The sequence below is a fragment of the Oikopleura dioica genome, chromosome XSR (genome assembly GCF_907165135.1).
Source record: "Oikopleura dioica chromosome XSR, OKI2018_I68_1.0, whole genome shotgun sequence".
Classification (NCBI taxonomy): Eukaryota; Metazoa; Chordata; class Appendicularia; order Copelata; family Oikopleuridae; genus Oikopleura; species Oikopleura dioica.
This window is the reverse complement of record NC_137294.1, coordinates 10,552,058-10,565,630: the sequence shown is the minus strand read 5'-3', so window position 1 is coordinate 10,565,630 and position 13,573 is coordinate 10,552,058. Positions and strand designations below refer to the sequence as shown.

Sequence of the window (13,573 nt, the reverse complement as noted above, 5' to 3'; positions counted from 1 at the left end):
GCTGTTTTGTGATATATGTTGAAGTTCGTCTTTTTTATCATTTTACGAATAGAACAACAAAAATGCAAATAACAGAAGAATAAAACACGGATTGTCACGAGTGCCGGAACACTCTGTCCAGTTATTTTTTTGTTTTGTAAAAAGTATTTTTTGTAAGAATTTTCAGTCGTAACGTGCGGATCGTAATTTCAGAGAACCAAATTTCCATCAAAGTATTGAAGAGCTCGAATTTTAGAATTGAAATAAAAGGATAAGTTTAACTTAGCTCATAGTTCAAATTTGGAGCACGAAAGTAGCTCCAGTTTTTAAATATTTTTAATTAATTTAGAATTCGAAAAATTGATAAGATTTAGTGGAGACTTTCAACTTGAACTGCGTCATGTTTTAACAATCATTTAACCCTTTCAAGATCGTGATGGAATATGTTTTCATGATGTATTGAAGTCAAAAAAGGTGGCGACTCTTGCAAAGCTCTGGCAGAATTAAGGGACCAGCTCTACTACAGAGAGAGTGACTGAAGCTCTTGTCTGCGCGCCGGTTAGAAAAATCTAGCAAAATCTCGCACGGAAGCGCACATTTTCAGAAATTTCAAATACGAGAAAGAAGGAAAGCGGCAGTTGCTTGGCAGTTGATAAAAAAACACACCGAAGAAAAACGAGTGGGCGTCTTTTTTTGTTTGTTTGTTGTCTTTCTAGGGTTGAGAGTTGATGAGACAGCTATTCAAGTGTAAGTGTGTGTGTATATTTTTTGTAGTATTAAATTTTCGGTTCTTATTTTTAATTGAAGGGAGTTTTTTTATAAAAAAACATTGTTGTTACTTAAATTAGGCGACGAGAATCGAATGCAAATTGTAAAATCCAGGGTAAAAGATAAAAATTTACCGAAATTTGGAATAATTTGGAGGAAAGAGGGCTTCTAGTTGTTATACTTAGGGCACAGTGGTCAGTGAAACAGCCGAGCAGAAAGAGTTCTAGAGCGTCATGAATCATGATCGTTCGTTCCAAATGATGAGAAAAGAGGAATTTAAATTTTTTGTGAGACTCTAGACTTCTTTCTGCTGCTCGGCTTGTTACTTTTTAGGTACATGCTCACTCTGTAGGGAGGATGAGCGTTTTTTCTTGAACTTAGAGAAATGGCCAAAAGAGAAACAACTTTTGAGTTTGTTACGATTTAAACAAAAAGAACTGGAAGTAGCCAGTTTTAAGAGGCTACAGGTGAAAAGTCGCGTAGAAGAAAGGGTTGCATTTGCACAGGAACAACATTATTTGTTTTTTTGTTTTGACGAAAAAACGGCTTGTTTAGTAGCAATACTTTTAGAAGAATTGAAAAATATTCAAAAGTGATCCTCGTCAAAGTGGCCTGGCGATGGAGCCTAAGGACGGCTCGGCGTACGTTGGTCTGTGCTGTGCCTGTAAAACAAAGAAATACAGTCAGAGGATGATCGGTCTAATGGGCACTTACAGGGGGGTATTCGGACGGGTGCAGTTTCGAGTACTCGACTTTCAAGTCTCTAGCTACTTTCTTCCAGTTTTCAGTGTCCCAGACCATGAAGGTCCCTTCTTCGTACGTCTGATTCTTCACTCGCGCCTGAATATATAGAGTAAAGCAACTGTCAAAGCTGTTATTATCGGTTATCCATGGTAACTTTAGGGGCATACTTTCCCTAGAACTTTACCCTAGAGGCTCTAGCATTGACCTACTCTAAAAAGGGAGCTCCGCTGTCATTTGCTAACCCGAAGACTTAAGCAATACAGTATTGTATCAACTTACATCAATGTTGCGGGGACGGGTGAGCCAAATCTTCTCTTCGATGTGATATTTCCATAATCTTTTGTACAACTCGTGGGCGGCCATCATTTGCATGTGGTCGTTGGGGTTCGAGTAGAATATCCAAAACAGAAGCTCCTCGCTGTACTTGTCTGTCTGAAGCTGCTCTGTTTTGAGTACAGCTGTTTTGAGAGAGTAGTACCTTGATATCGGCGAGTTTTTCGCGTATGTGGATGTTCGTTAAGTACTCGTTGGGCACGAACATGTCGATATCCTGGACACGGCAGGGCATCTCCGCGAAGGGCGACTGGAAGCGGTAAATCAGACGATTCGAGTTACCTTTCACAAAGGCTAATCCCATATCTGTTAGATTCTCGAATTCGGATACAAAGAATTTCTTGACGAACGAAAACTGAGCATTTGAGAATTGAGAAGAAGGTGGAATCTAGTAGTTACTATTCGTATCCGTTCCTTATCGAGGTCAAATGCTTGTAAACTTCTTGCTTGTTGCTTATCTCCTAACACTTCTCTTAAAATCTTTGTACAACCCAGGAAGGAGTGTTTATCGGCGAGCATGGAACTGGGGACGTTACTCAAGGTTTGAGTATTGGGATCGTATTGTATCGACGTTCCTGAATTGACAGCGGGCCGTTGATTCACAACTAAACATCAATTAAATTGAGATAAGGTAAGTTGGCACTAACGATTTCGATATCTTTCATCAGCTTTAGTGTCTTTTTCGATGGACAGGCCGGGGACGAGTCCTGGCATCCGGCTGTCGAAGGGAGTCGTTTCAAATGTGCCTCTAAAACATAAGATTTTACATCTTGAAGATCTCCCTCTTGGAGAACTTTGTGGCTTGCTTGCCAAAATTTAAACCGCTCTTGCGTCTTTTACCTGTTGGAATCATCATCCAGAGCGGAGCTGCCCGGAAGTTTGGTTCTGATGTCGGCGGCGGGCGCGCCTTGAATAGAGTGTGGTCTTGAGTCTTGTGGGGTTCTTGAGTTACCTCGGTCGAGCGTTGGGAAATCGTTCTTGTCAAGCTGGAACTCGCTCGGCCGCTCGTCGTTCTTCGTCGACAACGAGCCGACATAGGCGCGATGCGTGGGGAGGTTCAGTTGCGGCGGGAAGGGCGATTCCAGCGGAAACTATGATATTTTATGCGATTCAAAACTTGCTTCTATTTCTGACTAAACGGCGAAACTAAAGCTTTAGGGGATAATCTAGGCCTAGAATTCTACAGTTGTGTTTCCACAAATGATTTAAAGACTTACTTCTAAGACGCCAGGGCCCTGGTTGTGGTCGGACATGGAGTGAGGTCTGCTTGGCTGGCTAGGGCTATTAGGCGCACGTGACATGGGCGCAAAAGTGTCGGCCTTGCGTTGCCCCAGCGCCGGAAAGTCCGACTCCGACATCGACAGAAACTGGATAACCATGTTAGTACTTCTATCTCTTTTTCTTTGCGCGTGCGGGAGAGAGAGAGAGAATGCGGCTGGGAGAAAAACAAGCAGTCTCTCCGCCGCGCTCTAGAGAAAAATACAAAAGTCGAAAGAAACTTACGTTGGGCGGGTTGCGTGGCTGATTATCCCACGCAGGGAAGTTTGGCGAGAAGGAATCGTCGATTCTGAATTCAAAAGTTACAGAATTAACTCTGAAGAAGGACTGCACCTTAGGGAGCCTCTGGGGTATGAATCTGGCGGATGTGGAGACGTGGATATTCTTGGATGCGTGAACATTTTCTTTTTCTTTGTTTCTTTGGTCGATCCTGAAAAGTAGACGTTGGAAATAAAGAAAATGGGGGTGAGAAAGGGTTGTTTTTCAAGTCGAAATCAAGTAAGAAAGAAAGAAATAGTCGAAATCGTCAGAAAAACTCCCGAATGAGGATTAATTCTCCCTGAAAATCGAATATTACTGGATGCTTCTTGAATCTTTCTGTAATTATTGAAAAATTCTTAATTTGAAGAGCGATTACTTTATGAAAAGGCGGATAAATCATTGAATTCAACCGAAAATTGATATTCTATAATTGACGACTCTGTTTAATTATTATTGAATAGAAGTTGATTTGGATGGAAGCGTGAATCAGCCTTCTCTATTTGTTAAGTTTAGGAGAAATGAATGGCAATTACAGGCAGTTGCAGGCTGAGTGGGATTGTACCTGGGAAGAGGGAGTCGACGTAGAAGTGGAGAGTTTCTGGATTGAAGAAAGACGGCCGCCGATTGGACAAAAATCTCCCACGCCGCGCGCTGCTCAAAAAGGATAAAGCTTCAACCTCTATTGCCGACAGACTACAGGCAGTTACTCCCTCAGAAAGAATAACTCACTCAGAATATTCTACTGTAAGTTATCGAAGAAAGAAACAACAAGATTTTGGAAGGTCTTTCGAATCTGAGAAAAATTCTTTAGAACCTTCCAAAAAAGTAATGAATGAGAAATTGATTTTATTCAGGTATTGACAGAAAATTTGAGTTCTGGTTTGGTTTCTCCGTGTCGGTATCTCCGATTTGGAGTCAAGAGGCGGGTGATGGCGTGATGGCCACTTATATTGAACCCGAGCCCCTTTTGGGTTCCTCTTTGGAGCTCGATTTCTTGCTGATCATTAGGCAGCTCCATGATCTGAAAAGAAAATACAGTTAAAACCTTGTTTGTTAAAAAATCGCGAAAATTACCTGTAATTCTTGCGCTTTCGGACCCTCCTTTCCCCTAACTGGCGTTGGAGACTAATGACAAAAAAGTGAAAAACACAAGATGGGATCACATGTTCTAGAGATTCAATCATGTGATTCGTATGCTCTTGATTTTTTGAAAACACCCACAAACTCAAAAACACCTGATTGAGTTTTCTTTTAGAAACTCTTCAAAAACGAAGTTCTCTTCCATGATTTCGCGCAATTGAATGAAGAAGCTTTTGTAAATGTTTACTTTATTTGGATTTTATATTTGGGTCAGTCGGAAGGCGAGAATTCAGCTGGCTCTGCATCGTCGTTTTTTAAAATGTCCATGAGGTACTTGATGTAACTCGCAGCGTAGCGCAAGGTCTTGATTTTGGACAGCTTTGTTTCGGCAGGGACGTTCGGAATGTGGCTTCTGAGAATATTGTAAGCTACAATGCTTTGGTTAAACATTTATTATCTCCGAAAAGTTACCAGAGTTAATAGAAGCGGTTCTTCGTTCCTTGCTTCGTTTGCTCTTGTTGACTTGAGTGCGCTCCATTTGAATCATTTGATGCAAAACGCCGTCGTCCACCACTGGTACAAGTTCGATCATCTGTTCATCAGGTGCATGGTACGGCTCACCATTCCAGTGGGGCTGGTAGCCGCAATTTGGAATACTGTACTGGTACTGGATCTGGCTTTGACAGCTTATCTGAAATTTTTCATTGGCAAAAGTTAATTTTGACTAAATTAGTTTTTCTTTTTTGAAGATGGAAATGTAATTCTAGTATTCCCATCGTGGGAGCTGTTCTTTTCAAAAGTTACCTGGTTGGTATTTTCAAGCTCGTTTTCACGAAGCATGTTTGAAAAGCTCAAAATTGGCGGGAGAGTTCTTCCAGACAGTTGCCAGGACTCTGCATTTTCCGAATAGTAATCGCATCCATTCTCTAATTTACTTCGTTACTGAAAAGTTATTTTGTGAAATATCACCTCTAATGTTCTGGCCAGATTCAGCGAGATTTAAATCCATCCCTAGAAGATGGCTCTAACTCGGTCAAAAAGGATCTGAAAGTGAAAGAGTGCCTAGCTCTGTTTCGAGGTCTGGTTAGACTCGTGCTGATAACAACCGAATTAGGCGCACACTCCATCAAAAGTACTCTATCAAAAAAGTGGCCACGTGCTTTTCTTTTCAAACAACTGAAATTTAGGTCAGTTGGAAGCATCATTTTTCCTACCGATACCAAGCTAGGTAAAGTATATCCATGAGAATTTCTAAATTCGCAAATTCGGGTGAACACTTGATTTCATGCATGGATAGTTTGGTTCACGAAACCTGTTTTGCAACAAACGAAAATAAGCATCTTCCTTGGAACTGAAGCCGTCTGCTCAACAGCCCATATCAAAACCGATATTTGTTTTCTTAGGATAATCGAATTTTCAAAGTCTCCCAAAACATCTAGTTAAAACTTTCCAGCCGGATAGCTACGGCCACTACATGGCAGCACTAGAATCCCTTCATATAAAACCCACTTGACACTGTTTCTCCTCATCTCATTTTCAATAAGACTTGAGCTTAGAGAGAAAAACACCAAAAATCAGCAAAAAGAATGAAAGTTTTTAGCGCTTTTTTCGCCTTAGCGACTGCGCTCGATGAGAATCTTCTGGCAATCATGATCGCCAACCAGGCAAACAATCCGCAGCAACAGACGCAGATGAACCAACTGCTTCCCATTTTGCTTCTCAACGACAACACTTCCCTTCAAAACTCGGAAATGCTGATGTTGATGATGATGCAAGGAGGCAACTTGGCGGACAGCACTTCCATCCTTCCACTTTTGCTCCTTGACGACGACAGTAACACCAATGGCACCGCGCTCGATATGACTACTCTCTTCCTCTACACCTCGATGGTCCAAAAGACCTGCACAATCAACACGAACAACCAGTTGCAAACGATGCTGCCGCTTTTGATGCTCAACGACAGCGGCAGTGCTAAATCGCGCAAGCAGAATCTTCTCATGCTCCTCATGTTCCAGACAATGGGACGGGCCTCTGTGCAAATGGACGCTGTTCTCCCACTCATGCTCCTCATCGACGACGACAGCACTGGAGATGATGACAGCGAAATGATCATGATGATGGTGCTGCTCAACACAATGACCGGCGGTCTCGATAGCGCGCAAGCATTCGACAACAACTTTAACATGCTCTTGCCTCTCCTCCTCCTCGACAATTTCAACGATGACTCCTCCACTACTTCCACCAGCAGCAGCGACAACTCCTTTATGGACAGAGACTTGCTGATCATCATGATGGCGATGCAGTCACAGGCGCCAGGAACGACGTTCACGACCGATCAAATCCTGCCTTTATTTTTGATCTCCAACGAGTCCTCCAACGACAACCTCATTTTCTACATGATGATGAACCAGCCACGCGTCCCATGTGAGCCTCAAACTGTCCAACCCGTTGTCCAGAACGTCTACCGCACCTATCGCACTGATAGCAACGGCAACCGAGTCCTCGTCGACACCGACATGAACGGCTTTGACTAAAACGCCCACTTACAATTTGAAAACGAAGAAAAGCAAACTTGAAAATTTCTGTTGAAAAGTTTCCTCTGCTTAGAAAAATACACACTGTCTGTAATAAAAACTACCACAAATTAAAATAGTTTGGCAATATGCGAGAAATGAGCATGTCTGAAAGGATAGGTCTAGTCTGAGAAAGTTTCCGCTCCAAACTGTTCAATTTTCATTTCCGTTGATATTTGCGGGTTGCGCGAATCGGTCTCCCAGTTGTCAGTTTACTTTCTTTTTTGATTTGTTGACCAGGGTTTAACCTCTAAAGAGCGGTCACGCTTACGTCAACGCTTTCAGTTGGGAAGCGGCTAATCCTTGTGCAGATTTCGCCACCGAAAATATTAAAATGTTGGCCATGAAGGGCGGTACAACCGTTCAAAAGGCCAAACGCATAGTTCCTCAATAGATAAGTCACGCACTTATCAAATCGCGACACTGACCGTGACTGTCGATTTTAAGTATAAAATCTTTGTTGAATATTAGTTTTTAAATAGTATGATACGGAAACAGATGCTTTCAGTGCTCTAGTCATTATTGAGAAGAAATTGAAAATCTAAACTTGATTTTCTCGAAAAAAGACCCCCCAAAAACCATCTAAACTAAAACATGAGTTGGAGTCTAAGGTTAAGCTCTAATTCGGTTGGATGATGGACACATTACTTCATTAGCAGATTTGCGACGAGACTATTTTGTGGTCAGAGCAAAATAGCAAACCTGTCAAAAGTAGATCACCCGCAGCGCTGGAAATGTATCCCGTACTTTTCAACCTCATTTTTTATTCCCACATCCCCTAAGGAAAATGTTTAGAGATCAAGACTTGATGAAAAAAGCGGGGATTCTTTGACGGGAGTAGACAGAAAGCGGATGTTTGAACTCGATCTCCTTTTCAAAAACTAACAAATCTTTGTGGCCGCTTATTCGTTTTTTGTTTAGTTTATGGTATTAAATTCGCATTTAGAGTTATAGTTAGACAACGTTAGGTTTACGAGTAAGAGGTTATTTAGGCAAAAGTTTATTTCATGTGGTCGCCGAGGAAGTGGCAAAATGGAGCGAGCTTCTATTCCACCGAGCCTTTCTGTGGTTTTCGAGAGGCAAGCAACACGCAATATTTATCATAATTAGAATAAGAAATAATATTTGCTCACAAGTTAACTCGACCTTTTCTTCCTTTTTGCCACCTTTGAGATTTTTCCTCCCTAAAAGTCTACGGCAAAAAACTAAAAATAAACAACACTACAACTGTAGTGAAGTTGAGACTGTTTGAGGTAATGGTGTGCAATCGTTACAAGTATAAGTTGCAGCGAGCCATTCTATGTATAATTCTTGTTCGAATGTATTTCAACCTGAGGATCGCGTATAATATTATATAATTTATATATTATATTCTTATAATGTATATAAATAATCATACGATCATAAAAGAAGGTATTTTTTCATATTTAAAATTTATTGAAGACAAACATCACGTGGTGATTGCCTTGTGTACAAAATAAGTAGTACAGAGCAAAATTGATATATTTCTTCAATGCATTTTTCTTTTTCGTGAAAGCATAGACGTCAGACTATGAAATCAGTAAAAGAGCAGTTAAAAATGGTGTTCGCTTTTGAGCCCACGGGTCGCGATAACTCGCGACGAGATGTAGCGCCACCGTGCGCGTTTTTGTTGATGACCGAATGGTGATTTCTATCCCATATTGCAGCTTAACATTTTTCTCTAAAAAGAGCAAGAGGAAATTTTCCAGCTTGCGAGAGAAAGGCAGAGACGCAGAAGATTAAGAGATGCGACTGTTTTTGCTCTTTTATTTGATTCTCGGAACAGCTGGGCAAAGAGATAGGAAGGACAGAAATAGAAGAATACAGGTGATCTAATATGTATTAGCAAAATTATTAATTTTGATTATTTTTGAATTATTTTATATCTTTTTAAATATTATCCGTGAGAGTATTTATGTGCTTTATAATAATCTTGAAGGACGATGCAATCTCAGATTTCGAAGAGTTCGAAAGCCTGGAAGATGTAGGAAACCTGATTCGTGAAATCATGGAAGAAAATCTTTTGATAAAACGACGCGTAAACAGAGTTATTCAAGAAAACCAAGAGCTCTCCGAGCGCGTCGCATTATTAGAGGAAGCCGTCGATGAGCTCACAGAGATGGCTTCGACGGAGGTCGCGGTGGTGCAAACAACGACTGAAGAAACGACCTCGACTACCACGAGTTCAACGACGACTACAACTACTGAAGCGCCTGTACAGGTTCAGACAAGGTTTATTGACACAAGTTTGATGGAAGAAAACTCGGAGAGAGTAGCAAAGTTAGAAGAAGGCGTCCTTATCATGATGGACCAGTTGTCGACGCATAACAACGCTTTGGAAGGCGTTGAGAGTGCTTTTCAAGCGCGCGATAGTCACATGCGAAGAGTTAGAGAAGAGTTCAACCAGTTCAGAGCGCAGCAAAAGTCCATCCTCACCCTTCAAAGGAATGCAATCAATCAAATGGAGAACAAGTACAACTTCTTGGAACGAAAAATTTCCTCGACGAAGAAGTCTTCTCCACCACGATCGCTTTCAGACACGATCGGACCTGTCTTAGAAAAAGTGTTCGGCCTCGCTAGATCTTCGATTTCAAATGCTCCAGCTGCAGAAGTAGAGATGGACTTTATGCCGCAGAGGGAATTCACGAACATAGCTAAAGTCATGTGGCAGTTGCCCACGAGCTGCGACGAGCTCCAAGCAAGAGGTTTATCGGAAGATGATTCTGGCAAATACCTGATTCGACTTGAGAACTCAGAGAACACTATTGGTGTCTACTGTGATTTTGCAAGTGGGAAGACCATCTTTCCATTTGCAGAAGCAGGATTTGAACCGCTTGTTATCAACGCTGATACTTGTGGCGGAGAAGACAATAGTCCATGTTTGCCTAAAAATGTTACATATGGTTTTTCGGACAGAGAAATCGACTCTATTCAGTCAAGGAATCAAAAATGCAAAAATAATATTCTCCAAATATCTTAAATTTTAATCGAAATCCTGATTTTTCTTAGTGCAATTTATATAGAAATTTTAATGACTCCATCTGAGACAACTTTTGGAAGCTGTGAGCAGGTGATTTTCATGAAATGCTCTTCCTCCTCCGTCTCTGACAGACTTTCGTGGTATGGAAGTGATGGTTCGCTAAACAAGTACTTTTCTGGTGATTCTGGTTCTGGGTGCGAATGTGCTTTGGGCGAGACAAACTCGTGCTCTGGGGGCTTCTTGTGCAACTGCGATGCCGTTTCCGAAGGAGAAGACGAAGGTACCATCACGAACAAAAGAGCACTTCCTATGAAAGCGCTTCGTGCGACGGAAATTGCTAGTTCTAATCAACTGAGAATCGCGCTTGGACCACTCACTTGCTGGGGCAAACCAACCTGGACAAACTGGAGCAGCTGGTCTACTTGTGATGCTTCGTGCGAAGGTGGAAGACAGATAAGGTGGACTTTTCTTCACGAGTCGTTTATTGTATCTAATTTTACCATAGAACTCGATCTTGTGACGGTGATTGTGGACCAGGAGATAACATCCAAGTTCAAGAATGCAACACAAATTCCTGTTCATCCTGGCTTGAGTGGTCAAGCTGGTCATCTTGCATTGACGAGGACACGAAAGAACAAAAGGTACTTGTATTTTCCAAAAGAAGCTCAAAATTTGAAACGATGTTTTAGGCTTGCGGAATCAAAGAACGATTCCGAGAGTGCGACGGCTCAGGCTGCCCGGGAGATTATTATGAGCGCGAACAGTGCAACTGCGGTAAATGAACGCGATAATAATTACAGCTTTTGAGTGCAAATAATTAAAGTTATGGTTCTGGGCGGCAATGGTCACAAGCTTAACGTCTCTTTGATCGACTACGAGAACGACTTCGAACAGGAGATCGATTTGGGCACGCGTGTTCGAATGCCAGTTTTGGGTCAAAATGGTCATTTCACGTTACAAGTAGATAAATAGATAGTTACAAAGATACAAAAATAGAAAGATATTTAAAATATTTTGACCTTTTTCTATCTCTGACTGCTCATTGTGTGGTTCCCTTCAACAACCGCATCTTCGTGATTGGTGGTTGGAACACGATGAACCAAGTGTTTGAAATTCGTGGCTGTGACATAATCCCCGTCCGAGTCCGCTTGGAGAAGAGATATCGTGTTCACAGGTACTCAAAGGCCAATTTACTCTCTATAAAAATTTGGTTATCTTAGTTGTGCAGTACGAGACGATCGAATCTGGGTATGCGGCTCACGCGACGATCCTTTCAGCTGCGAGAGCTACGACGAAGATTTCAATATGAAGGATGAAGGATACACGCTTTTCCCACATTCGTACGCCGCCATGGTTCATAATCAACGAGGCCTCACTCTTCTTGGTGGCATTTCACCAAAAGAAGGAAGAAATAACAAAGTCGAGCACTATCAGGTTAAGATGACTTAGATAAAAACAGCTTATTTGATGAGTGAACTGTAGAATGGCGCTTGGACAGCAGGTCCGTCTCTGCCAGAAAGAATTTCAAGTCATTCTGCTCATGATGTTAACGGCGATATTTTCGTGATCGGCGGCTCTAACGCTGACCTTGGAGTGATGGGCCAGTCGCCACAGGTTTACATGCTAGGAAAAGATGCGGAAAAGTGGTCAACGATGCCACCATTGATGCGTGCACGCTCGCATCATGCATCTGTTGCACTTCCTAATGGAGGAATATTTATCGTCGGAGACGGCTTCACTTTCTCGCCAGTGCAAATTTACAGAAATAACCAGACAGAAACCCTTTCAGGAAACAGTTCAAAAATTTCATATTTTTTTGAATTGAACGTTTATTTGTATATAGTCTGTTTTATATAGACGATACTTTTCTTTAAAAAATATTCTGAACTCCCAAAAAGTGAAACACGGAGCTCGAGCATTCCCAGCGGCAATTCACCTCTCCCGTCCTATGTGTTGATTGCCGATTTAACTCATTTGTAAATCAACTGTACATACATTTTGAATACATTAAGATATTTATGCGTGAATTAATATCGACGACTTTATCGGCAATAGTTCCATCCCTGGTGGACACCTACAATGTATATTCGTGAATTGATGATTCGTTAGTTTTCAAACTTGAACCATAAAGGACGTCGCAAACATTTTTATGAAGATCGTTTTCTACAAAAAAAGCCGATGGTTTAATTGCGAGAGGGTGCATAAAAATTCCTTCTTAGTCGTAAAGTACTCTTCTCAACATGCGATGCTTCTTGAGGACCTCAGATAGCCGAGTTCTCATCGACAACGAAGATGAGGACCCAGATTTTCTCGTTTTTGCTCGGTACTATCCTTGCCAATGGAGTTCATCACGAACTTACAGAGGATGAAGTAAGTGTATCTGGAGGAGAGAGAACTATGCTTATATATGAGAGATATTATATATATTTTTTTCAAAAGTAAAGACAGCGAAGACTAAGAGATCAAAACTAATGATATATTAGGGACTTATTGAATTGACTGAATACCCAGACCACCACAAAGTAGAATGGTGCGTCGCAACTACCTGTGACACCGTTGAACTGACATCCTCTTCTTTTGCAATCGAAGATGGCCACGATTTTGTTTTGATCCGAGATGATGTCGCTAATATCAGTTGGAAATACACCGGAGAGCAGAACATCACCCTCGACTTGAGCGCTAACTTCACCGTTTTGTTTACCTCGGACAGCAGTGAAAACGACGACGGATTCGCGTTTAACTACACTTGCAAAGAGCTCCAGACCGAAGGCTGCTTGGCCGACGATGGTCTTTACAACACTTTCTGGATGGTCAAGACCAACTGCAGCTTTGGTGTTGACGTTACCTTCAACAGCACTGATGATTTCCCAGAATTCGGTAAGCTACAGTAGCTAAGCAGCTAAACTTGATAAAAGCGTATCGCTTGGGCTTTGAAGTAATAAAATATATAGTTTGTCCAAAAAATAGACAGCGGCTCGTTAAATAAGCTTTTAATTATACTTTTGTCTGACAGGTTACATAATATATGATATATTATATATCTTTCAGCTAATATTACTATTGGAAACGTGACCCTTGAAGAGTGGTCGGAAAATGCCACTTTCATCGAAACCAACGACTTTGATGTATCCCTTGCTGTTGAAGAGAAGGGTGTTGCTTCTCCATTCTCCCTCTGCTGGGAGTGCTTTGTCCCAGAAGTCGAAATTGTTGCTGTAGAGTTCCAAGCCGAATGCACTTTTGAATGGGATGCTAGTCTTTTAGTTGTTGACTCCGAAATTTACACCGAGAAAAAGGAGAGAGTTGAATAAGCAGTAAAGATGCACGGTTAATTTGCCGGCTCGTAAACGACCTCAATTGCTTAGCCTAATTATTCACACTCTAGTACCTGCTTTTAACTCGCTAATAGGAACTGATTTTGGCCGTTTTTGCCGACTACAGTTTCTCGTTTATGTCTATGGAATTTTATTTGGAAGGTGATCTTGTTATGTGCTCCTTCCAGCTCAACTTCGAAACCATCCTTGGCTACGATTACCTCGAACTTCATCTTATTGACGTC

At 41.5% G+C, this 13,573-nt stretch overlaps 4 protein-coding genes across 4 annotated transcripts; 2 read left to right on the top strand and 2 right to left on the bottom strand.

Moving 5' to 3' along the window:
* Positions 1-4: 4 nt before the first annotated feature.
* On the bottom strand, positions 5-3,973 carry LOC145708010 (CCR4-NOT transcription complex subunit 2-like). The gene is made up of 12 exons (XM_081785615.1): positions 3,926-3,973; positions 3,436-3,532; positions 3,328-3,391; positions 3,042-3,191; positions 2,777-2,915; positions 2,665-2,731; positions 2,472-2,572; positions 2,241-2,429; positions 1,970-2,142; positions 1,771-1,929; positions 1,462-1,587; positions 5-1,409 (listed from the first exon to the last, which is right to left on the bottom strand). The coding sequence occupies exons 2-12, from the start codon at positions 3,501-3,503 to the stop codon at positions 1,350-1,352; spliced, it is 1,296 nt and encodes a 431-aa protein (XP_081641741.1). The 5' UTR covers positions 3,504-3,532; positions 3,926-3,973; the 3' UTR covers positions 5-1,349.
* Positions 3,974-4,713: 740 nt separating this feature from the next.
* Positions 4,714-5,476, bottom strand: LOC145709284 (uncharacterized). Its single transcript, XM_081786963.1, has 4 exons — positions 5,413-5,476; positions 5,248-5,369; positions 4,915-5,134; positions 4,714-4,871 (listed from the first exon to the last, which is right to left on the bottom strand). Exons 1-4 carry the CDS (start codon positions 5,450-5,452, stop codon positions 4,714-4,716), a joined length of 540 nt encoding a protein of 179 aa, XP_081643089.1. The 5' UTR covers positions 5,453-5,476.
* A 3,241-nt stretch (positions 5,477-8,717) lies between these two features.
* On the top strand, positions 8,718-10,989 carry LOC145709283 (uncharacterized). Its single transcript, XM_081786961.1, has 6 exons — positions 8,718-8,864; positions 8,977-9,962; positions 10,074-10,475; positions 10,523-10,658; positions 10,707-10,791; positions 10,841-10,989. The coding sequence occupies exons 1-6, from the start codon at positions 8,784-8,786 to the stop codon at positions 10,987-10,989; spliced, it is 1,839 nt and encodes a 612-aa protein (XP_081643087.1). The 5' UTR covers positions 8,718-8,783.
* A 63-nt stretch (positions 10,990-11,052) lies between these two features.
* Positions 11,053-11,991, top strand: LOC145708542 (uncharacterized). The gene is made up of 3 exons (XM_081786225.1): positions 11,053-11,191; positions 11,238-11,451; positions 11,500-11,991. Exons 1-3 carry the CDS (start codon positions 11,112-11,114, stop codon positions 11,872-11,874), a joined length of 669 nt encoding a protein of 222 aa, XP_081642351.1. The 5' UTR covers positions 11,053-11,111; the 3' UTR covers positions 11,875-11,991.
* The last annotated feature ends 1,582 nt before the right edge of the window (positions 11,992-13,573 follow it).